General features: G+C 43.5%; 3 protein-coding genes across 5 annotated transcripts; all 3 read right to left on the minus strand.

The window, feature by feature from the left end:
* Positions 1-913: 913 nt before the first annotated feature.
* On the minus strand, positions 914-5523 carry LOC308678656 (uncharacterized protein; the record flags this gene model as incomplete). The annotated part of the gene is made up of 2 exons (XM_081345885.1): positions 5332-5523; positions 914-2109 (listed from the first exon to the last, which is right to left on the minus strand). The coding sequence occupies exons 1-2, from the start codon at positions 5384-5386 to the stop codon at positions 914-916; spliced, it is 1251 nt and encodes a 416-aa protein (XP_081202011.1). The 5' UTR covers positions 5387-5523.
* A 3065-nt stretch (positions 5524-8588) lies between these two features.
* Positions 8589-15728, minus strand: LOC308677281 (apoptosis-associated speck-like protein containing a CARD). Of its 3 annotated transcripts, none has more exons than XM_081343541.1 (3): positions 15401-15728; positions 14635-14694; positions 8589-9013 (listed from the first exon to the last, which is right to left on the minus strand). In XM_081343541.1, exons 1-3 carry the CDS (start codon positions 15675-15677, stop codon positions 8853-8855), a joined length of 498 nt encoding a protein of 165 aa, XP_081199667.1. In that variant the 5' UTR covers positions 15678-15728; the 3' UTR covers positions 8589-8852. The 3 variants fall into 3 exon arrangements, with proteins under 3 accessions (XP_081199667.1, XP_081199665.1, XP_081199666.1); XM_081343539.1 differs by lacking the exon at positions 8589-9013 and adding an exon at positions 9706-11159; XM_081343540.1 differs by lacking the exons at positions 8589-9013; positions 14635-14694 and adding an exon at positions 9706-11159.
* A 5218-nt stretch (positions 15729-20946) lies between these two features.
* On the minus strand, positions 20947-24572 carry LOC308677881 (apoptosis-associated speck-like protein containing a CARD; the record flags this gene model as incomplete). The annotated part of the gene is made up of 3 exons (XM_081344576.1): positions 20947-21322; positions 22338-22397; positions 24296-24572. The coding sequence occupies 3 exons, from the start codon at positions 24570-24572 to the stop codon at positions 21051-21053; spliced, it is 609 nt and encodes a 202-aa protein (XP_081200702.1). The 3' UTR covers positions 20947-21050.
* Between the last annotated feature and the right edge of the window lie 329 nt (positions 24573-24901).

Here is a 24901-nt window from a genome sequence, read left to right on the forward strand (position 1 = left end):
ATGGCAATCATGCAATTCCGGGACACAGCAACCGTCTTAAAATACAGGCTGGTTGCCAAGCAACTGAATTGTAATCACATGACCATTATTGGAATGCTGCGATCAGTCATCTCTTATTGGGCACTATCGTAACTTTGAGGACTACCTGCAACAAGATGTCAAGTTGATAGCTCTTGACACTATTGTGAATCGTCTATAATGGAAACCCTCTGAAGCTGCCTGAACTCTGTCTTAGGGACATACTGCATAAATCCCCCCCCAAGAAAACTCTGTAATTTAGGGAAGTGGCTCCTTTAAACGAGCATGCAGGTGGAATCATGAAGCGGACCACCCATTCACTTAGTGACATTTACTAAGGTAGAAATATGGCTTGTAAGTCCTTGACTTACAACCATGTGCTTACTGACCATCTGAAGTTACGTGAAAAAGGTGACCTGTGACCCGTTTTTCACCATTACGACCATTGTGGCATCCCCCACGGGTCACATGATCGAAATTCAGATGCTTGGCAGCTGGTTCACATTTATGACGGTTGCAGTGTTCCGGGGTCACGTGATCACCTCTTGAAACTTTCCGACAAAGCAAAGTCCATGGGGAAGCCAGATGCACTTCATAAATGTGTTACTAATGTAAAAACTGCAGTGATTCATTTAATAACCGTGGCAAGGAAGGTCATTAAATGGGGCAAAATTCATTTAACGGCTGTCTTGCTTAGCGGCAGAGGACCTGGGCCCAATCGTGGTCACACATCGAGGACTACCTCGATGTAGTTGGCACTATCTCAGAAACAGCTTTAACCATTCAGCATAAGATGCTATTCTAGGGAATCCACCGTACTTGGCAACGATTCTGCCTCTGACTGGGACTGGAGCCCTGGTACTTAAAGGCCAGCTGCCGGGCCCTGGGGCACACCCTAGGAGAGTAGCATATTAACACTGGTCCCCAAGTTAAGGACAGAAACCTGCTCTTCCCCTGGGTGGACGTGGGCCAGGTGACGAGGAAACTGCTGCTTGTATCGGAAAGTTTTCCCACAGGCCGAGCAGGCGTAGGGCTTCTCCCCCGTGTGGATTCTCTGGTGTTTGACCAGTTTGGAGTTGACATAGAAGCCTCGGCCACACTGGGGGCACTTGTAGGGCTTCTCCCCAGTGTGGATCCTCTGGTGCTCGATCAGAGACGAGCTTTGGGAAAAGCACTTCCCGCACTGCTCACACCGGTAGGGCCGTTCTCCGGTGTGGACCCGGTTGTGCGAGACGAGATGGGTCTTCTTCTTGAAGCGCTTCCCGCAGAGGGGGCAGGGGAAGGGCTTCTCCCCTGAGTGGGTGCGCTCGTGCTTGAGCAGGTTGGAGCTGAGCGAGAAGCGCTTCCCGCAGAGGGCGCAGCTGTACGGCTTCTCGCCCGAGTGGGTGCGCAAGTGCTTCACCAGGTTGGAGGTGCGGCTGAAGGCCTTTCCGCACTCCCGGCAGGGGAAGGGGGTCTCTCCCGTGTGGGTGCGCTGGTGCTCAGTCAGAGCGGAGCTGCGGCTGAAGCCCCGTCCGCACTCAGGGCAAGCGAACGGCTTCTCGCCTGTGTGGATCCTCTGGTGGCCCATCAGGGTGGAGCTCTGGGAGAACCGTTTTCCGCACACGTTGCACACGAAGGGCCTCTCGCCTGTGTGGATTCTCTGGTGCTCGATGAGCACGGAGCTCTGCGAGAAACTCTTCCCACACTCCGTGCAATGGAAGGGTTTGTTCACTACTCTGTGGGGTGCGGTGGGTGGAAGAGCAGGTGGGGGTTCCAGGATCCCCAGGAGGTTGATGAAACCTGGAGGATCCTGGGAAACCTCTTTCATCCGGCGTCTTCTCACCTGGCTTCTCCACCTCTGGTCTTCTACTTTGGCCTGGTTTTGGCAATCCTCAGCTCTTGAAAAGTTATCGGGGTCTTCAAGCTCTGCCTGCTCTTTCCAGCCTGCATCAAGGACCCCTCTTGGTCTTTCTTCTCTCTCCATACTCCCCAGCATTAATCCTCTCTGCTCCAGGCTCAGAGTGGCTTCTAGGCCCTGCTTCTCTAGTCCTCCCTCTGGGGCTTCCATCTGGAGATCTTCCATCTCAAGAAGACTTCCAATCTCAACACCTGCAGAGAGTAGGAAAAAAAGAGTACAAATAGTTCTCAGCTTACAGCCACTCAGTTAGCGACCGTGCGAGGTTACAAAGGCACTGAACAAAGTGACTTACGACCAGTTTTCACACTTAACAAACATTGCGGCAACCCCATGGTCACGTGATCAACATTCGAATGCTTGGCAACTGGCATGAATTGATGACAGTTGCACTATCCCGGGGTCATGCAATCCCATTTGTAACCCTCCCAGCACATCTTCTTCCTTCTGTCCTGGCCACTTTTTACAGAGGTACAACTGAGAGCGTTTTAACCAACTGCATCACTGTTTGGTTTGGTGGTAGCAGTGCCTCAGATAGACAGTCCATACAGAGGGTGGTAAGGACAGCTGAAAAGATTATAGAACACTCACTTCCCGTTATTCAGGATACTGCTTATAAGTGTTACGTGCTTACAGCTCAAAGCATTGTTAGGGACACCACATACCCACTTCACAGTCTGTTCCTGTTAGTTCTCTCTGGGAGGAGGTTTCTAAGTATTTATAGCAAAGCTACTAGATTCTGTAACAGCTTTGCTCCTTATGCCATCCATCTTGTAAATTTGCAGGATTCTTTTTTTTTGCCATGTATATTTATACATTCGAAGTGGACTGTGATGTTTCTCTGTGTCATATACGCGTATGTATATGGGTATATGCGTAATGGGTTTTTTGATAGCTGAATGGAACGAAATTTCATTTTAATGTATGCTGATTAGTGTACATTTAAAGTGACAGTAAAGTTTCTATTCTATTCTATTCTATTCTGCTGGCTTCCGACAAGCAAAGTCAATGGGGGAAGCCAGATTGGCTTAGTGACCGCATGATTCTCTTAACAGCTGCAGTCATTCTAACAACTGCTGCAAAAAAGGTTGTAAAATGGGGCAAAAAAATCACAACTGCCTTGTTGTCATAAGTCAAGGAGTAGCTGTATACAGATATCACTTTCTCCTAACTGGAGCCATTTTCTGCATGGAAAGTAATCTCGTATCCAAAACAGCTGTCAGTGACACACTTGCTCCCTTGACACCCTGGGATCTTTTCACTCAAACCTTCCACCCCAGTTTTCAGTGGCCCAAATCCCATGTTGTCCTAAATGTGGGGCATATTTGGGAGGAGGTCAGTCTGATGCCTCTCTTTTTAATAAGCAAGGAATGCTAAAACAACCTTCTCCAGATATGATGGGCTGCACTTTCCACAACACCAGCCAGTACGTCTACTGGCTCAGATCACTGGGGATTATAGATGTTGTAGCTCCCATGACCTTGTGGAGTCCTTAGTGCTCTTTGAGCTTGGTGGCTTTCTTGCAGACATTTCATTACCAATTTCATTAAAATCAATGAAATTTTGTTTCATTATCAGTGCACTGATAGCAGTGTCCCAATATCTAAGGGACTGCCACACAGAAGAGGGGAATCAAGGAATTCTCTATAGCACCTGAAGGCAGGACAAGAAGCCATGGATGGAAATTCATCAAGGAGAGAACCTAAAACTAAGATGAAATATCTTGACAATTAATCCGTGGAACAACTTGCCTCCAGAAGTTGTGGTTGCTCCAACACTGGAGACTTTTAAGAAGACACTAGACAACCATTTGCCTGAAATGGTATAGTCCAGGGGTAGGCAACCTTAGCTCTTTTATGACTCATGGACTTCAACTCCCAGAATTCCTGAGCCAGCATGGCTCAGCTTGGAAACCTCTCCCTTTCCCCTCAGCATGGGTGGCTCAGGAATTCTGGGAGTTGAAGTCCACGAGTCATAAAAGAGCCAAGGTTGCCTACCCCAGGTATAGGGGTTTCCTGCTTGGATTAGAAAACCTCCAAGATCCCTTCCAATTGTGTTATTCTGTGATTCTGCACTGAGGATGTTATCTACTTAGGTAATGAAACATCTGCAAGAAAACCACTCAGCTCAGAGAGCACCAAGGACCTCACAATTCAACCCTGAGCTACAAATATTCTAACCACTCCCATAATCTTTCTACAAATCCATATATTGTTTTTCACTTGTAGAAAGCACAAGGCAGACAGGGAATCTTGTAACTAGGAATCCTTCATTGAGAACATAAATCCAAATAACAGAAAACAGAACTGCAGAAAGCGCATCTCAACATGGCAGATTCTTTTTACAGTAATCAGAAGGCAGGCAGTGTGTGGCATCGCTTCGTAACACAACTTAGATTGGCCCAGTCAAATTTTCTGGGTCTGCACAAGAGTGAACCGCTACATTGCATGGCAGGCTAACGTGATATACCAGCTTGTGGCCCAGTGCATCATGCTATCACTAGCTATGAAATTCAATTCATCTGTGGCTGAAGGCAGCTGCTACCTGGCCTTGAGATGTTCATTGGGCTGGTTGGAAGCTGAATGCAAGTTGAGCACTCAGCCTGCAGAATTTAATTTATAGAGCTTGGGGGGTGGGGGGGAGCCTTTAGTGTAGCAATTAAACAAGCAGATGCTAAGAATCATTCCCAATCCTGAATCTTTTTAGCATAGTGCAGCAAACAGGGGCAGGTTTCAAAAGAGGAAACAGAAAAATTTGCAGATTTCAAACAGCTGCATCTTTGCAATTCCTGGCATGCTGGAGCCTTGGGCAACTAAATAATCTACTTAAATGTTTTCCTATGGTTCAGCTTTTCTAACCAGCCAATTGTTCTTCCATTGTGGTACAGAATCAGTAGAAAGAAAGAATTGTAACCCCATATGGAGAGCATAAATTAAAAAAACATAATATATGAATAAATTAATGCGCTGCCTGTCATCTTTGTTTAAAACACTCCTGTTTTAAAATATCCCTTCCATCTCCACTGTCTGTCTCACTTCCTCATTTCTCAACTCCCCCAAATGCCTTCCTGCCAGTTATACAGCTTAAAACCTAGTTCTGATATACAGAGCCAAATATTATTCTGATTTCCACTTTCTTGGCTTTTTCAAGACTACATCAAGTTTTCAAGCTGTACACAACGAGCCTGCAGAAGAGTCTCATATAACTAAAAAAAAATCTTGCATAATTTGGATACTAATAAATTGCACCAGCTTGCTCGGTGATTTTGCCTTGCGTAGACAGAATGGAGCTCTTAAAACTGATCCCTTATTTTCAGAGGTTATAACCTCGCATAAAAGAAATCGGCAGCGTCTGTCTGTTTTCTCCGCTCCGCTTCCAATGGCTTCAGGCTCATTAGATGGGCTCTTTCTTCTTACCTTTGTCTCTGGATTTCTCCCTTTCTTGCGTCCCTCCTAAATGCTCCCTTTCCATCTCAAGATCGTCCTCGTATCCTGGGAAATGGATTTTGCGAAATCCTCACACTTTTCTTTTTCTTTTCCTAAGGCACAATCAAAGAGCAGTTGCAAAACACCAGACAGTTATAACAATCCTGCGGCTTTGCAAATAGGTAATGCCTACAGAATGATAGAGGGAACCCAGTGATGACGTCATATCCTTGAAGTTCACATGATGCGGGGGGGGGAATTAGAGAGGGGCGGGAGGGAATCTTGGGGACGGTTGCTAGGAAACCAAATGAAACACTCTAGATAAGGACCGTTGAAGGGGAAAGAAATTCAGACGAAGGGAAAGGAATTCAGACGAAGGGCAAAGAATTCGAAGGGAAAAGAATTCAGACCCTGGTCGATAGGGTTGCTCTGAACCAGCCAGGCAGCCTCGTCTCCACAAAAAAACCTCCTTGAGCACTGCCCGCTGAACTTTTATTCACCTCCAACGTTACAAAAAACTCCATCAGTCTCATACAACATAGGATACATAATTGGATACATAGATAATTGGATACATACATAGTGAGAACTTCTCAGGAGCCTATGAGATCATACAAAAACAAGATACTAACGCTATATGTGAAAGCTTTATCATAGCGTTTCCCAAACCTCCCACATGCCAGCCTGCCCGTGAGCCAGGAGAGTATGCTCTGCACTGTAACCCACGTGAAGGCCAGTTAAGGGGGGTTGGGAAAGCTGAAGGCTGAGAAACCAAATTCTTGGGAGGCCAAATTCTGGCCGTTCCCACAGACCGGGGTTCCGGGGAAATGAGGAGTTTGCTTCGGATGCATTACGAAGAATGAGAACAGCCTTTTTTATATATATATAAAATATACAACCGGCAGAAATTCAACAGGAGAAGTATTTAGATGGCACAGCTTCCTGGAGGAAATCTGCTTATCTTGATTCCCTACCTCTTTTGCAGCTGCCAAAAAAACTAAATGTGTCCTTTTAGAATGGGGGAATTTTAAGTGTCTGCAGAATCTTAATAAATTTTTGGAGACTTTTAATGTATAGTCTAGAGCAGGGGTAGGCAACCTCGGCTCTTTTATGACTCATGGACTTCAACTCCCAGAATTCCTGAGTCAGCAGCTGACTCAGGAATTCTGGGAGTTGAAGTCCATGAGTCATAAAAGAGCCGAGGTTGCCTACCCCTGGACTAGAGGAATGAATAGAGGAATGGACCCAAATCTCAGTACCCTAGGGCAAAGAAGGAAGAAGGATAAAGGAGAATATTTGTCGCTCAGGATTGCTTTTATTTAGGATCCTATTATGATTTATGTTGATTGGTTTGATTTAGTATCCCATGTATCACTGAGTGTTGTATTTTATGATTTATGATTATTGTATTTTATGATTATGATCATGATTTATCACTTGTTGCTTGTATGCACACTGAGAGCTTATGGGCCGGAGACAAATTACTTGCCTGTCCAATCACACTTGGCCAATAAGGAACATTTCTATTTCTATGGTATTTCTATTTCTATTTTAGGATCCTTGGTGCTTTCTGAGCTTGGTGGGTTTTTTTTGCAGACATTTCATTACCCAAACTAGATAACATTAGCACTGATGATGTGACCTAGTCCGGATTATGAAATGTCTGCAAGAAAACTACCAAGCTCAGAAAGCACCAAAGACTCATGGAAGAAGAAGAATGCTGGAGTTTTTGTTTTTTGTTTTCTTCTTCTTAAAAGTATTTTTTCAACAGTTGCTATTCTACAGTTGTAGACAGCTCATTTCCTCTTGCAGTAGGTCAAAGGGTTTAAAAATACAACTGCCAATCTGCTGGCTCAAAATACCCATCACCCTTATTCAGCTATGATTTTTTTTTAAAAAAAATTGCCCTCGTGTACAGGTTTGTCCTAGTGTATAATGTTTGCTATAAAGCTCTGGAACAATTACTTTATAATAGCATATGCCAACTTGTTGATATGGTTGTCCCTTCTTTTCAGTCTGGGTTCCACGCCAAGAGAAGCTGCTGCAAAAAAGTTTTGGCTCTTACTTCATTTATCAAAGCTGGATTCCAAAAAGAACTAAAGCCTGTAACTGGCTCTCAAATCTATCAATTTATCAGAGTGCTTGTTAATTTGTTTTGGTATAGTATATCTGTATTGGTCAATAAGATGTAATATAATGTGTCATCACATACAACCACAATTTATGTTGACCTCCCACCATTTTCTACACAGAATTGGCACGATAAGATAGCCCAGTAGTTCCATTGTGAAATGAGAAGAGATGAAAGATATCCTCGATGAGTTGCCCCAAGCAAATAAATAAATGAAGCAATAATTCCATTTGAAATCTTACAGGTTACAATGTATTATTATATTACAATGTATTATAATAACACATTGTACTCCACTTACCGGTAATTAAAAAAAAAGGAAACGTGTACTTAGCAAAAGGTTGCTCCGAAAAGCTTTTTTATGCCTTCAAAAATTATACTGTTTAGGTACAAGGCTAGAAAATGAGAGACTGTGAGTTCTAGTCCTGCTTTAATCACAAAACTCAGCTGGGTAACTTTAAGCTAGTCGCTCTCTCTCAGCCCAATGGAGAAAATAGGAGGAGGAAGATATCTTGGATACGTTCACCACCTTGGAGTTATTTTTAAAAATAATAAATACATAAATAGATAACATAAAGAATGGCTAATTGTAAGCCAGTTTCTGGGACATGAAGCCCACATAAGTTGTTGAGGTTGATACGCACTGGTTTATATTATAATACTGTGTTTCCCAGAAAATAAGAGCCAACCAGAAAATAAGCCCTAACATGATTTTTTCCAGACGCTCATAATTGTTCTGTTCCAGCCTACTACTGGCCCTGCAGAAAAGGCAGGGACAACCCCTTTACAAAAAGGCAAGAGGCTGGAACTAAGCCTGCCAAATTTATTGACATAAAACAGAGCAAACAGAGCAAAACCAAAATACAAACCATGAAACAGCAGGTATTCAAACAGTTGCCTTCAGCAAACCAGCCCTCCCACACATTCCGCTTTTAAACAGTTCAGGGCGTGGCTTCTCTCTGCCTCCTTCCAAGGTGCCCCATTGCCTTCCTCTGTTTACTCCTGATTGACTGCCTCCTGCGTTGGGCATCGTTGAACAGGGCCAGCTGTTGGGTCATCTTCATCCACGCTGTCAGGCTCACACAGCTGGGTCTGCATAGTAACCAGATGAGAGGGGCCTGGCTGAGGGCTCTGTCAAGACTCAGGACTGTCCTCTGCAGGCTCTCCAACACCCCCCTCCTCCTCCTCTGAATCGTCCGACCCAACTGCCGAACCCACAGGCTGACCCTGAATCACAACAGTAATACAGTATAAGCCCCACCCCAAAATAAGCCTCAGTTAAGATTGTCAGCCAGACGGACACATTTAGTACCATAGTTTCCCGAATATAAGCCCTAATGCATCTTTTGGAGCAAAAATTAATATAAAACCCTGTCTTATTTTAGGGGAAACACAGGATAATATAAATAGCAGCTGTTGCTGGTTCTGATTTTTCTGAATGCTTACCTAAAATGTCAACCAGGTAACGGTTTCTCTGTCCATTCATGTCCGACTCTAGGGCACGGTTCTCATCTGTTTCTAGGCCAAGGCAGCCAGTGTTGTCTGAAGACATATTGCATTATGAAATGAAATGAAATGAACCTTTATTGTCAAAGTACAACTATGTGTACATTGAGATTAGCTGAGCCTCCCTTTGTGCTCCCACCCCCCAATGCACATTGACAACAAACCCTCCATCTTACTACACCATGTGAACCAACTACACCACACACCTGCCTCCCAAGTCAATTCTGCATAAAATTCACAAAAGTTATTTCTCATTCAAAAGCCTAACAGCCCACGGATAAAAGCTGTTTTTCAGCCTGTTGGTACGGCTGGCTATATTCCTATATCTCCTGCCGGATGGTAGGAGAGTAAAGAGATACCGTCCAGGGTGTGAGTCATCCCTGAGAATTTTCCTCACTCTTCCAAGGCAGCGAGCCCTGGCGAGGTCATCCAGTGGTGTCAGGGGACAGCCCACAATGTCTTGTGCTGTACTCACCACCCTCTGTAATACTTTCCTGTCTGCGGCTGTCAGACCAGCATACCAAACCACAATACCGTACGAGAGGACACTCTCTATAGTAGACCAGTAAAAGAGGGTCATAAGCCGTTGTTCTACCCTGTTCTTCCGCAAGACCCTGAGGAAGTGGAGCCTCTGTTGGGCCTTTCTAGCCACCTGGGTTGTATTAACTTTCCAGGTCAGATCTTCACAGAGGTAGACTCCCAGAAATTTAAAGGAGGAAACTCTCTCCACACAGTCCTCCCCGATGTAAAGTGGGGCAGGTTCCTCCTTTTTTCTCCGGAAGTCTAGCACCATCTCTTTCGTCTTGCCGATGTTCAGGTGCAAGTTGTTGTTACTACACCATATGGATAGTTTTTGTACCTCCACCCTGTATGCTGTCTCATCCCCACCTGTAATGAGACCCACCACATGTGACCAGCATGGCTATATGCCAAAGGCACACGGTGCGCTATTACCTTCCCACTAAAGTGGTACTTATTTGTCTAGTCACATTTGCATGCTTTCGAACTGTTGGGTGGATAGGAGTTGGAGCAAGAAACTGGAGCTCACGCCATTGCCCGGTACTTGGGACTCAAACCCAGGCTGTCAGCTTTCCAGTTGACAAGCTCAGCGTCTTTAACCACTGAGCCATCGCTCCCCCACAAAATGTCAACTAATGTTGTGTTATCATCCTTTTATAAAATCCAATTGCCCAATCGACAGCACAGTAATATCTTAAGATAAGATAATCCTTATTTTCATTTTTTACTGTGGGCACGACGACGCACATCAAAAATGAAATTTAGCTGCCCACTCTCAAAGTGAAACACATACATGACACGCACCTAATATCTTCTCTAGTCTATGCTTGTTTATTTATTAATTAATGGAATCCCCCCCCCAAGAAGTGAATGGGCTCAAGACAGCTCACATACCTTAAACATACAACACAATACACAATCTATATAATAATTATATAGAAAAAGCAACTAAGATGATCAAAGGCCTGGAGACCAAAATGTACGAAGAATGACTGCGGAACTTGGGTTTGGCCAGTCTAAAGAAAAGAAGAAATAGGTGAGACATAATAGCAGTGTTCCAGTATATGAGGGGCTGCCACAAAGAAGAGGGGGCTATGTCTTTGGTGGGGCTGTTTACTGTTAGCTTGTCTGGCAGTTCCTTGATTAGGATATTGTTTACTTCTTGATTGTTGATCTGATGTTAATCTTGATGTTAATCTATGCTCATCTAGATGTTGATTGCTGGTAGGGAGCTGTTTTGGTCGCTTTGTTCTTTTTGGCTCTTTGATTATCTCTTTTGCACTGTATGTAGATGTTATTTGCGTCTGAGTCCATTAATGGCCAATTCGTCAGAATGCCAGGCTTCCAGGAAAATGGTTTAATTTTCCATCTTCCTTGTTGCTTCATCTCCCTTCTAGGTCTTTGATGAGAAATGGATTTATGGCCTCCAGTGCACTGTACATTTGATCTTTGCACAGGCGGTTCCAGCCAGGAACTAACTTGTAGAGCTCTCGCATTTTTGCCTGATTAGTTTCCTGCGAGCAGATTTTTTGATACTGTTCTTCGTTTAGGATGGAACCATGCAATTTATCCAACACCTGTTCCACTGTGGTAGTTCGCTGAATCAGCTGCTCCCTGAACCGGTCGATGAAATGCTGGTGAGAAGAACTAGACGGCTGATTCCCTGTCAAGAAATGACAAGAAGACAAGAACTCTGTACATGCTCACAGGGTAGTCTTACATTAGCTGCCAACTCATTCCCTTTGCCTCAGAGCCAGTGTTTCCCATCCTGAGCAGCTTTTAGACGAGTGATTATCCACTTCCAGAATTCTTGGCGATGGCCTTTCTGGCTACGGCATTTGGGATGTTGAACTCCCCACATCTGGAAGTTGCACGGAATGAGAAACATTTCTCGCGGCCTTGGGAACGGGAAGAGCAAGCTAATGGTTTCTAACAGCATTTTGAGTCCTTCTCCAATAGTAGAATTCTAATATTCTAACATAAAAACGAAGTGTTTTAGAGGAAGTGGTAGATAGAAGTCACTGGGATGGGAAACAAAGTGTGCAAAAACAGCATCCTTGTTTATGCTGGCTAATTGCTTGAGTTTGACTTAATAATAATAATAATAAGTCGGAAGGGACCTTGGAGGTCATCTAGTCCAACCCCCTGCTGAGGGGGTTGTTCCACTTCCTTCCTGTGGAGACACATCTGAATTGCCCTGCCTTGGCCAGCTTATGTTGTATGGAAAATGGCTTGGGGGAAAAACCCAGATATTCTTACCTAAGCATGCCAGCTCTTGTCCCCTGCTATAGTTGACAATTACAGCAGTAAACCTTTTTTTTTTTTTTGAAAGGGAGAGAAGCTTCTCATTTTTTAAAAAAATCATACAGGAAACTTCTTAAAGTTTCTAGGAAATCAAATTACATTTCACATTGCTGTTGTATCAGTTATTTATGAATGAGTGGTAGCAAGCACAGCAAGCATGTATGTAATTTTTCATAGGGACTTTTCTGTTCAGGGAGTGCATATAGACTGCACAAGAGTGAGACTTAACGTGGGTGCCATTCCAATACGTTTTTCAAGACTGCATTGTTCCCTTTGTTTATTTTGGTTCTACTGTAGTCCAATTGTTAGAAAGAGCAGAACTGGACTACAATTGTCAGACAAGGAAAAGAATGCTTTAAAAATGTTTTAAAACCCCAAATATCACAGCCAGAGTGGCCATTGTCAAGAATTCTGGGAGCGATTTTGTTCACAAACTTTACAGGCAAGCTTCCCAAGAGAATAGAATAAAATTAAAAGCCAGATACAGTTCCATAGTTCATAAATGGAAAGGAAATGATGTAATAAGTGAAAGTAAAAAGGTGAGACTTTTATAAGAAGTTTAAAAAATGTCTTTCAAACTTGTGGAGCTCTTTCTAAGGCGATTTTGTTCACAAACTTTGCAGGCAAGCTTCCCAAGAGAATAGATTAAAATTAAAAGCCAGATAAAGTTCCATAGTTCATAAATGGAATGATGTAATAAGTGAAAGTAAAAAGGTGAGACTTTTATAAGAAGTTTAAAAAATGTTCTTTCAAACTTGTTAGGGAATGGTTGAGTAATACTGAATACGTTAGTGACAAAGGTCTGTATTGTGTAAGAACTGCAGAAGATAGCAAGGGTCATAAACATCCAAGGAAGAAAATTATAAAATATGTGAGAATGAGAAAGAGGGCTCATGAAATTTTAAGAAATGCAAGTGGAAGCCATGATCGTTTTAAAGGTATTTTAGGAAAAAGATGCACACCTTGCTGTTTCTTTTTTCAATTCAATTTACTGAATACCTATGATTTTAATGTTTTCTATAGAAATTGAAAGAAAGACAGCAGGATTTTTTTTTAACATAGGCACCAAAGGAAAAGGATGCCTGATAAATTAGTAGGTTTTCTTGTTTCATTTTTGAAGAAGCTTTGCCAGAAAAAATTTCAAAAGGTGATTTTGGAAGATCTGGCGCTTCAGTTTGCAACAAACATGGCCACGGGATAAGATCCTGCAAATTATTTCTCTACTACCAACCCGAACAGATGCCCACCTTCTTGATCTGGATCAAGCGAGAGGCTTTGACGGGCCCCAAATTCGCCCCCGGAGGGCTACACAACATGGACTTTGAAATACTCACAATATGGTTCTTGTAGTACTGTTACACTGGCCAACTAACATGGGTTTTCTTGTATTTTAAATTTGCCCTTTTCAAAATGTATAGCAAATGATTTGCCATAAACTTTAGCCTTGAAGAAAAACCTCCCTTTTAGATAAGAGTTTCATTTTTCAGCTGTTCTCAAGCCTCCATGAACAAAAGTGAGTGCAGGTAATTCTCGACTTACGACCACAATTGAGCCCCAAATTTCTGTTGTTAAGTGAGACATTTGTTAATTGAGTTTTGTCCCTTTCTACGACCTTTCTTGCTGCAGTTAAGTGAATCACTGCAGTGGATAAGTTAGTAGCCTGATTGTTAAGTCCCCACTGACTTTGCTTGTTAGAAAGTCATAAAAGGGGATCACATGACCCTGGGACCAACAGCAACGGTCATAAGTATGAACCAGTTGCCAAGCACCTGCATTTTGATCACATGGTTAGGGGGATGCTGCAAAGGTCGTAACTGTGAAAAGCTGTCATAAGCCACATTTTTCAGTGTCGTCGTAACTTTGAATGGTCGCTAAATGAACCGTTGTAAGTAGAGGACTACCTGAATTGAGCTCAAGGATGGGAAATGTTGAGAATGTATCTTATCTACTGTATATCCATTCTGACATTATTATTTTTTTATTGAAAAGTTTTTCAATACATTTTATCTTTAACAAAACAACCCCTCCCCCCCACCCACCCCCTTCCCAACCCCACCCATTGACATTATTCTTGGCCAATGTTTCTTTTGCTGTTATCCAGACGAACCTTTTAGAGGCCGAGTGCCCAAACTGCAACCCAAAACCCACTTATGTAGCGTCGTGTGCCAGGTGGGCGTGGCCCATTGGGTGGGCATGGCTGTAGTGGTAATGGCAGACTGGATGGGACTAAAAAGTTCAATCAATCAATTCCAACTTTGCGAGATCTTTTTTTCCCCCCGTGAGAAGTTGAAATGATTGATTGAATCTTTTTTTTTTGCACACGGCAGCAGAGGCCTAAAGCGAAAAGGTTTTATAAAACCCAGCTGAAGGCCTAGGACTGGGGCGACAGTACGCGTGCCCACAGAGAGGGCTCTGCGTGTCACCAGTGGCACGCGTGCCATAGGTTCACCACCACGGTTCTATACAAACAACTTTGAAAAAATAAATCCAAGGTACGAAGTGAAAGCTAACGGGTGAAATGAGTCTTTATAAAATAATATGACCAACACAATCAGCACCTTTCACATCAGGCTTTTAATTCAACAATGGGAAGAGATGGATTTCCCAAACTGGGTCCTGAAGAGAAAATGGTGCCCATTTTTCTTTGCATGTTTTATGAATATATGCAAATACGTTGCCTTTACCAAGGTTTTAATATAATCTCCCTACCGCTCTTTGGGGTTTTAGAGAGAAATCAGATATTGTTGTGAAACTGAAATTTGCTTAAATTTGTACTAAGCAAACAGTCACCCGGGTGGATTCCTGCCTACTGTTGGAGAAGTTAAGGGACTCACCAGCTTGTCTTGAGTGGGTGCTGAGCTGAGGCACAGGTTTCTGAGCAGCATTGCAGACATCTGGAAGGAGGGGAAAAAAAGGTTCCGTTCTTGGCCAATGTTTCTTTTGCTGTTATCCAGAGCACAATGCTCTTTTCAATCTGAGTTGCTCACACATTATTGGATGTTTTTAATTCTTATGATATAACTAGACCAGGGGTAGGCAACCTCGGCTCTTTTATGACTTGTGGACTTCAACTCCCAGAATTCCTGAGCCAGCCAAGCTGGCTCAGGAATTCTGGGAGTTGAAGTCCACGAGTCATAAAAGAGCCGAGGTTGCCTACCCCTGAACTAGACAGTTGACTTTGCCCTACTCAATCAAAACCTTTTGATGTACTTTTTTATTAGGCAAACTATAAAAAGTGACGGTGTGATTTCTCCCCTTTGTATTCTCTCTCTCTCTCTCAATCAATCAATCAACCAATCAATCAATAAGAGAATCCTTTTTAGTCGAAACGTTTCAAATAAATTGTAATTTAAAAGATCTCCCTCGTCTCGGGAATAAATTGGGGTCTAACCATACCGAGGTCCTCATCTTGAAGCCGGATTTGGCTATCACCCCCTCCCTCCACACACACACACACACACACACACCCCTTCCTTACCAATTCCACAAAGAGCCACAAGTTTTCGGCTTGCGGTCTGCAGTTGGAGCGTCTCAGCACCGCGGCTGCCACCACACACACACACACACACACACACACACAAACACACAGCCCTTCCTTACCAATTCCACAAAGAGCCACAAGGTTTTCGGCTTGCGGTCTGCAGTTGGAGCGTCTCAGCACCGCGGCTGCCACCTCCGGGGCGTAATCCTCGGTGTAAAAGTCGAGCAGGAGGTCGCTCAGATCCAGCGCGTCCGCCTTCTGCAGCCGTCCGCGGGGGATATTGTCGTAGGCCGGTTTGACCGGGAATTCGTGGAGGTTGGCTTTGAACTCTTGGAGCTCGTCCTCCGTCAGATCCTCCAGCGTCTCCTCCAGGCATTGCTGGATGGATTTGGCCATGTTCGCCGCGCCCCGTCCGTCGGGATGAGCCGCGAACCACCAGCCGGTTTGAAGTGGAAAGGGGGGGAGGAAATTAGAAATGGGAAAGAGAGAGAGAGAAAAAAAAATATCGTTTCGATTTCTCTCCTTTCAGCGGGTCTTCCTGATCCGGTCTCCGGAAAAGGGAGGACCCACGGCTGCCTCGGAACTGCTGGTTTATCAGCCTCTTTCAACGTTTTGTTCCCCTTTGCTGAGGAAACGGAGCTGGCGCCAGAACTGAGCCCCGTTTCACCCAAAGGCGCTTAAGATAGGCTTAAGATACAGGAGGATCTGGAGAGACTCGAACACTGGGCACTATCTAACAAAATGAAATTCAGTTGTGAAAAAAGTAAGGTTCTACGTTTAGGCAGGAAAAATCAAATGCACAGGTATAGTATAGGACGGTGGTACCTTGCTCAATAGTAGTAACTGTGAGGGGGATCTCGGAGTCCTAGTGGACAATCACTTAAATATAAGCCAGCAGTGTGCTGCAGCTGCCAAAAAAGCCAACACAGTGCTAGGCTGCATTAACAGAGGGACAGAATCAAGATCACGTGAAGTACTAATACCACTTTACAATGCCTTGGTAAGGCCACACCTGGAATACTGCATCCAGTTTTGGTCACCACGATGTCAAAAAGATGTCGAGACTCTAGAAAGGGTACAGAGAAGAGCAACAAAGATGATTGGGGGACTGGAGGCTAAAACATATAGGGAACGGTTGCTGGAATTGGGTATGTGTAGTTTAATGAAGAGAAGGGTGAGGGGTGACATGATAGCAGTGTTCCAATATCTCAGGGGTTGCCCCAAAGAAGAGGGAGTCAAGCTATTCTCCAAAGCACCTGAAGGCAGGACAAGAAGCAACGGATGGAAACTAGTCAAGGAGAGAAGCAACCTAGAACTAAGGAGAAACTTCCTGACAGTTAGAACAACTAACCAGTGGAACAACCTGCCTCCAGAAGTGGTGAATGCTCCAACACTGGAAGTTTTTAAGAAGAGACTGGACAGCCATTTGTCTGAAATGGTATAGGGTTTCCTGCCTCAGCAGGGGGTTTGACTAGATGACCTCCAAGGTCCCTTCCAACTTATCATTATTATTATTAAAAAGAAAAATCTACCGGTGAATATTCGCAGCTCAGGGTTGACACGAGGTGCGGCTCTGAGCTTGCTTGTTTCTCTTGCAGACGTTTCATTACCCTAACTAGGTAACAAACATCATCAGGGCTCGTCCGGTGTGCGTCTGTAATCGTGAGCCGTGGTCGTTTTTCCGCCCGCTTTCCTGGGCTATTTTCCATCCAGCTGTGCAGCTGTTTGGAGGTTTGTACCTGACACTGGTAGGCAGGGCACAGCTGCCTTAGGCATTTTGTGCAGGAAGAAAAAAAATGTTCTTTGGTGGAAGTGTGCCTGCAGGCAAATTTTTCCCATTTCACCCAGCTATGGTGCCAATGAAGGAAAATATTTGTAGCTCAGGGCTGAAATGGGTTTGGTGCTTGGAGGGCTCCCTTGGTGCTCTCTGAGCTTGCTTCTTTTCTTGCAGACGTTTCGTTACCCTAGCTAGCACTGATGAGGTTGCCTAGTTAGGGTAAATGAAACATCTGCAAGAAAACAACCAAGCTGAGAGAGGGCACCAAGGGAGCCCTCCTTAAGAAAATGTCCCTGGGTTGACATTTGTATCGCACCTGTTTATACCGGGTAGTCCTCGACTTACAACACTTAGGGACCATTCAAAGAGCCTTGGTGGAGCAGTGGGCTAATGCCTCCTTAAGTAACACCAGCTGCCTGCAATTAGTGCAGGTTCGCGTCCCACCAGGCTCAAGGTTGACTCAGTAAATGCAGGCTGGGTGCCAAGTGACCAAAACACAGTCACAGGACCACAAAAGAGGGGTGGTGGTGATGTCAGAACTTGAAACTGGGTCATGACTAGCTTTTGAGGGTTTTGTCGTAACTTCGAACAATTCCTAAGAGACTGGTCATAAATCAAGGGCTACCTGTATTACCATCGTAAGTTTGTTCTGTCTAAATAAACATTTACACAAATTTCAGACAAGGTTAATTTTTCATTTGCTGCAGCTTCTGTGAAAACACAACCCCTCTGATTCCTTTAAATATTGGCATTGTACTTTGCTTAGACCTTTTTTTTGTCTTGTATTGCTAATCTTGCTACAACTTTCACTTATATATCTGTGTATATACATACAATTTTTACACTAGTGCTAGATATTAATCTCTCCTTTTTTTGTAAGTAATGCCAGAGCAGGCAGATGATTATTACATAGTTTTCCTACTAAAAAAACCTTTGAGATTTATCAGGTCACTAAATTTTGTTATCTAGCCTCAAGAATGCAGCAGATGAGGACATCTTGAAGATTGTCTCCCATATCAGTTAATTATCTCATTGTCTTGCTGGCCTTTGGCTATAGTAACATTTTGATTATATGCCAACTTACTCCATCCCATCGTTTATCTATGCGCATATTTCAAAACTGTAAATCAAAACAGAACATGTATTAACTAAAACATTCCACAATGCATACACGTTCCTTTGCTTGCAACCCTGTTTTAATCTCATTCTGTTTTTTGAAATAACAAAGTAGCACGTGATTAGAAGATGCTTTATTTTGTCATGATACAATTAGGCGTGAATTGGGATTTTTGTCAAGATTGTCTGATAAAAGGCAACAATGGGAATGTTCAGACAGAGATCAGGATCAAAGGAAGTCCATCCGCTACTCCATTGAAACTCACAGCCATTTTGGTTATGCTTTCCTCTAGGTTGGCTATTTGAGACAAGATGGATTTTTTTTTCATCCCTCCTGACATATAATAACTGGAAACTTTAGGAATTGGTATTTCAGTTTGCCTGTTCCCCTTTTTCTGACCTTTCTTCTTTCCACCTCTTTTAGAATTGCACTGGGGCTACCTTGATTTTAAAAATACTAGACATTTTGTAAAGAATAGAATAGAATAGAATAGAATAGAATAGAATAGAATAGAATAGAATAGAATAGAATAGAAGAATAGAATAGAATAGGAGATGGAATGGAATGGAATGGACTAGACTAGACTAGACTAGACTAGACTAAACTAGAATTCTTTATTGGCCAAGTGTGATTGGACACACAAGGAATTTGTCTCTGGTGCATAAGCTCTCAATCAGACAAAAAAAAAGTGATAGGTCATAGAATCATAAATCATGGTTACATATGATACTCATACCATATCAGGAATAACAAGGACTACTATTTCTATTGTTTGTAAGCCACCTAGAGTCACTGTGAGCAAGTAGGCAGCTATATGAAGAGATATACAGGATAAGGCTGAGTGCTATTGCTATATAAATTTTCTAAATAAAAAATAATGGGCTAGCTTTGGGACTGCCAGTTCAGTAAAAGGAACGTTTGGAATCTAGCTATTTCATGAGTTTTTGTCAGCCTTGCTACGCAGGCCATTTCTTTTTTTTTTCCCTTTGAAAACGTTTCACTTTTCATCCAAGAAGCTTCTTCAGCTCAAGCGTCTTGAATGAGAAGTGAAACGTTTTCAAAGAAAAAAGAAAAACAAGAAAGGCCAGTTGGTTTTTTTGGAAATAGCACCTTTGGGACAACCGTGACCGTGAGAATCTCCATAGACGCCTCCTTCTTAGAGTTCAGTATATTAAGAAGGCGGTCTCTCTGAGATATTTCTGAATGTTATCTGGATGTTCTGGACTTCATAACACTTCAGCCACTTTTGACTAGGGAACAGCTTCTGTATATCTCTATCAAAATCATCTCGCTTGCTCTCTATAGCAGTGTTTCTCAACCTCAGCAATGAGGCGTGGACTTCATCTGCCTAATGCAGTGATGGCGGACCTTTTAGAGACCGAGTGCCCAAACTGCAACCCAAAACCCACTTATTTATCGTTGGGTGCCGGGTACGCGTGGCCCACTGGGTGGGAGTGGCCCACTGGGTGGGCGTGGCTGCGATGGTAAAGGCAGACTGGGTGGGACTAAAAAGTTCAATCAACCAATTCCAACTTTGCAAGATCATTTTTTCCCCCCGCGAGTTGAAATTCATTGATTGAATCATATTTTTTTTTGCACACAGTGGCAGAAGCCTAAAGCGAAAAGGTTTTATAAAACCCAGCTGAAGGCCTAGAACTGGGGCGACGGCACGCGTGCCCACAGAGAGGGCTCTGCGTGCCACCTGTGGCACGCGTGCGATAGGATCGCCACCACGGGCCTAATGGGTGGGGAACTCTGGGAGTTGAAGTCCGAGATTGAGACACAACTGTTCTACCGCTTCCCTACCTCTGGTCTCTCGTTGGAGGCTAGAACCAATTATTTGAAGGAGGAGATAGGTGTCTTGGGGGGCACCAGCTGTGGGTTCCCATTACACCAGCAAGCATAACCAGTGACAAGGGATTGGGGGGGGGAATTACAGTCCATAACATCTAGACAAAACTTGTTATTGTTACATAAGTGCTTAAGCTTCTTTGGATAAAGAGCAGTTTGATTTGGAATGCAATCAAAAATTATGTGTAGGCAAGAAGAATGTGAATGTGAAGAGGGGTGTGTGTGTCAATCTATTTTGCAAAGCACCGGGAGGCAGGACAAGAAACAATGGATGGAAACTAATCAGAGAGAGAAGCGACCTAGAACTAAGGAGAAATTTCCTAACAGTGAGAACAATTAACCAGTGGAACAACCTGCCTCCAGAGGTGATGAATGCTCCAACACTGGAGGTTTTTAAGAAGAGACTGGATGGCCATTTATCTGGAATGGTCTAGGCTTGAGCAAAGGATTGGACCAGATCACTTCCAAGGTCCCTTCTGACTCTGTTATTACATAGTGAAAATGCTCCTCAGAAAGAAATGTGGAAATCTCAATTAACAACTGCAGTGATTCACTTAACTGTGGCAAAAAGGTCATAAAACAGGGCAAAACTCGTTTAACAACTGCCTTGCTTAGTGACAGAAATTTGGGGCTCAATTGTGGTTGTAAGTCGAGGACTGCCCGTACTTAATGGGAAAGCCGGATTCATTTAACAACCGTGTTGCTAGCTTAACAAGTGCAGTAATTGACTTAAGAAATGTGGCAAGAAAAGCCATAAAATGGGGCAAAACTCACTGAACAAATTTCTCACTTAGCAACATAAATCTTGGGCTCAGTAATATATATATATATATATATATATATATATATATATATATATATATATATATATATATATATATATATATATATACACACACACATACATACAGAGAGAGAGAGAGAGAGAAAGAGAGAGAGAGAGAGAGATACACCTCTGTGGGATGCCTATGACTTGTGTAACTGGATATTTTATGCCGTGAGGTGGTGTTTCACTTCTGTTGCCTCACTGCCTTTCAAGGTCTTCAATCAGAAATCTTCTTTTTTCCTTCAGAACCTCATAGAGCAAATCTTTGCCATGGCGATCCCAGCCGGGCATCAGGTTGAAGAGCGCCCTCATTTTAGCCTGCTCTGTTCCCTTTATCATGATTCCTTGATATTGCTCATTACTCAGGAGAACTCCGTAGAGCTGATCCAGAATTTCTTCCACTGTGGTTGTTCTCTGAATCAGGGCCTCCCGATGGCGTTCAATAAAATGCACTTCTGGAGCCTGAACCTCTGTTTAAAAAAAATAATTTTTTTTTTCACAATTCAAGGCACAGAATATTTGATAAAAAAACAAACGTGTGCTCCATTAGGAGCCAACTGTCTTCTCGGTCTCCGGAGGAGATTATACAAAGGCTTGTATAAATTGCAAGGTTACAACCATTTAATTTATCAAACAAAAATATTTTTTATTTAATTGTGGGGTCCTATGAATACTACTTTGGGGAACAACAAACATCTTGGTTGTAGTAGACTCAATATTGTCAAGCTTGTATTGTTTTATAGCAGTGGTGGCGAACCTTTTAGAGACCGGGTGCCCAAACTGCAACCCAAAACCCACTTATGTATCGTCGTGTGCCATGTGGGCGTGGCCCATTGGGTGGGCGTGGCTGCAGTGGTAACGGCAGACTGGATGGGACTAAAAAGTTCAATCAATCAATTCCAACTTTGCGAGATCTTTTTTTTCCCCGCAAGAAGTTGAAATGATTGATTGAACCTTTTTTTTTGTGCAAATGGCGGCAGAGGCCTAAAGCGAAAAGGTTTTATAAAGCCCAGCTGAAGGCCTGGGACTGGGGTGATCTCGCGCGTGCCCACAGAGAGGGCTCTGCGTGTCACCAGTGGCACGCATGCCATAGGTTCACCACGGTTCTACACAAACAACTTTGAAAAAAATAAATCCAAGGTACGAAGTGAAAGCTAACAGGTGAAATGAGTCTTTATAAAATAATATGACCAACACAATCAGCACCTTTCACATCAGGCTTTTAATTCAACAATGGGAAGAGACGGATTTCCCAAACTGCCTGCTGAAGAGAAAATGGTGCCCATCTTTCTTTGCATGTTTTATAAATATATGCAAATACGTTGCCTTTACCAAGGTTTTAATATAATCTCCCTACCGTTCTTTGGGGTTTTAGAGAGAAATCAGATATTGTTGTGAAACTGAAATTTGCTTAAATTTGTACTAAGCAAACAGTCACCCAAACAGTGGATTCCTGCCTACTGTTGGAGAAGTTATGGGACTCACCAGTTTGTCTTGAGTGGGTGTTGAGCCGAGGCACAGGTTTCTGAGCAGCATTGCGGGCATCTGGAAGGAGAGAAAAAAAAGGTTACTGTGCAAAACCACCAATAAATGGACAACGCACAAAACTTTGCCTGATATTCTCTGAGAGACCGCGTGTGCATAGATCAGCTTGAGAAGCTGGAAAAATGGTAGCAAGTGAACTTCCCACGGAAGCTGGAGCTATACAGTATAATCATCTTGATGGACCCTATTGGGTTTCAGTTTGGGATTGTACCTGAGGCTCTGGCACACATTTTGATTGAGTTCTTATTCTCCACCTAGAATGAAGCTGTGCTGGCAGCATTAGACTGGACTGCATGTAGGAAGATTCTCTTTATGTGAAGACTCTGCTGTACTCTCTGGTTTTTGGAGGGCCTCCAGAAGGTGATGCTTACAATGCTGCTGGAGGAAAACAAGGAGTGAAATTGACCAGAAACAGACAAGAGTCTTTATTACTGTGCTGATGAGAACAGCAAAATATACTTCGTTCCTCTGCTCATATTGTGTCCTCTGACCCTTGGCCAGGAGCTCTGTTCAGGTCAACCTGATTAAGGTGTCTCCACGGTGCATGGAGACATCAGCTACAGCTCTACCTGGATAAGAATAAACTTGCTATGATAAATGATGTCCTGATAAATTTAAGCTTGGTTCTGTCCCTGAAGGTGACTTGTAACTCCAGTTAGCACAATTTCTGCAACAGAACCAGAGACTAGATTTGGATGAAATGAGTGCATCGCATCAGTTCATCTTCATTCACTCTGCATTTGTTTTCAGACACAAAGTATAAAACCCTTCGTGGCTTGAGATGACTGCATCTAAAGAAAATCCACCTTCATTTCTGCTCTTACCTCTGTCCTAACCAAATACAACAGTTTGATCCTATCAAAATATCGCAGGCCTAACAATTTCCAAACCACTGGGCACCCCCACCCTGCTAAGAAACACCCAAAGCGGTCTTTGTCCCCTCTCCAGCATCGGAAAAACACATTTTTCTTCCAGGCCTCCTAATACAGTGATAAGTTAGTGGCGCCCTGATATTTCTAACTTTTTAGTACTGCTGTTATTTTCTGTTACTGGGTTACACTTTATTGCATTATATTTATTATATATGGTGTTTTCATGTCTCATATCTTTTGTAAAAGATATGAAATGTTAGCAATGCTTTCATTGCTTGGGTTTTATGGCTGTGCAAGTACAGACACACACAAAATACCAGCACAGCCATAAATTCTAAACAATGAAAGTATATTAGAAAGTGTGTGTGTGTGTGTGTGTGTGTGTGTGTGTATTTCTTGATAAGATTAAAAATGCGAATCCCAAGCATATTAAAATTAACAAACTAAGCGAACACTGGGATGAAATAAGAAAAACTAAAACAGTTTTTACTGCTAAAAGATCATTTTAATTTATATATATATATATATATATATATATATATATATTTATATATATTAATTTGTGTGTGTGTGTGTGTGTGTGTGCGCTTGCTGGGTGGCACATGCACTGAATAACTGGTAAGCAAACATGTATAAAACTTGCTCTGGTTCCCATAGAAATTGTAAAATATATTTTACTTATAAAATATGAGAAAGGGAGCCAGGGGGGTGGGGTTAGACCTATTTCCTACCCAACGTTTGGAAAGAGAAAGCAAAATCCTAGCAAAGAATTTTTCTCTGGAAACGGAAACGTGTTTTCTTTTTTCTTCCCATTCCATTGGCTGGTCAACTGAGGTTGAAGCAGCTCAACCTCCCCACCACAGCTTTACGGTTCTCCGGCCGCACTCAACTCCCCCAAGAAGCTACGGGGCTGGGAACTACGGCCCCAACCCATCTGGGGCATGCTAGGTTAGAGAAAACCCCGGGTCAGCCCCGGTCCGGTCTTCCTTCTTTCCGCGGTTGAAAGCGCCCAACCCCTGCGGCTACCTCTCCCGGTGTCCCTGAGGAGCTGCTCGGCTTGAGGTCTGCAGTTGCTCTCCAGCAGCACCGCGGCCGCCACCTCCACGGCGTAGTCCTCGCAGTAGTAACTGACCAGCAGGTCGCTGAGTTTGAGCGCGCCCGCCTTCTGCAGCGACCCCCGGGGGATGTTTCGGAAGCCCGGGTTGACCCTGTACTCGTTGAGGTTCGCCTTGAACCTCTCCAGCTCGACGTCTTCCAAGTTCTCCAGGGCTTCCGCCAGGCAGCTGCGGACGCTCCTGGCCATCGCGCCTCTTCCCCGAAAACGGAACTTGGCAAGAAAAAGCAACCAGGAAAGCGCGGTAAAGGTTGGCAAGTAGTGGGAGGGGTCGGGCGCTCGATCCACGTTACTTTCGGTTTTTTGCTTCTGGCTTCCCGTTCCGGGCTTGCTTGGTTTTTTGCTGCAGAGACCTCTTGGAGATTTCCGGAGGAAGGGTCTGGTAGGGTTGTAAGGATTCAGACGTGCAGTTCGGGCAACGCGCGAGTTCTTCAGGGAGGGACTGAGAAGAGGGCGCGAGAGTGTAATTAGCACTGGTAGCCTGCTTGGCATCGCACGGCCTCTTCAGGTGCGTGTAG

The sequence above is a fragment of the Vipera berus genome, assembly GCF_964194415.1.
Source record: "Vipera berus genome assembly, chromosome: Z".
Lineage (NCBI taxonomy): Eukaryota > Metazoa > Chordata > Lepidosauria > Squamata > Viperidae > Vipera > Vipera berus.

Excerpts from the sequence above, each read along its gene's own strand:
- LOC308677281 (XM_081343539.1), bottom strand. The coding sequence starts at position 15,677 with ATGGCCAAATCCATCCAGCAATGCCTGGAGGAGACGCTGGAGGATCTG. Across the intron at positions 14,695-15,400 it reads TGTGGCTCTTTGTGGAATTG|ATGTCTGCAATGCTGCTCAG; the intron begins GTAAGGAAGGGC and ends CCCTCCTTCCAG. Across the intron at positions 11,160-14,634 it reads CACCCACTCAAGACAAGCTG|GGAATCAGCCGTCTAGTTCT; the intron begins GTGAGTCCCTTA and ends ATTTCTTGACAG.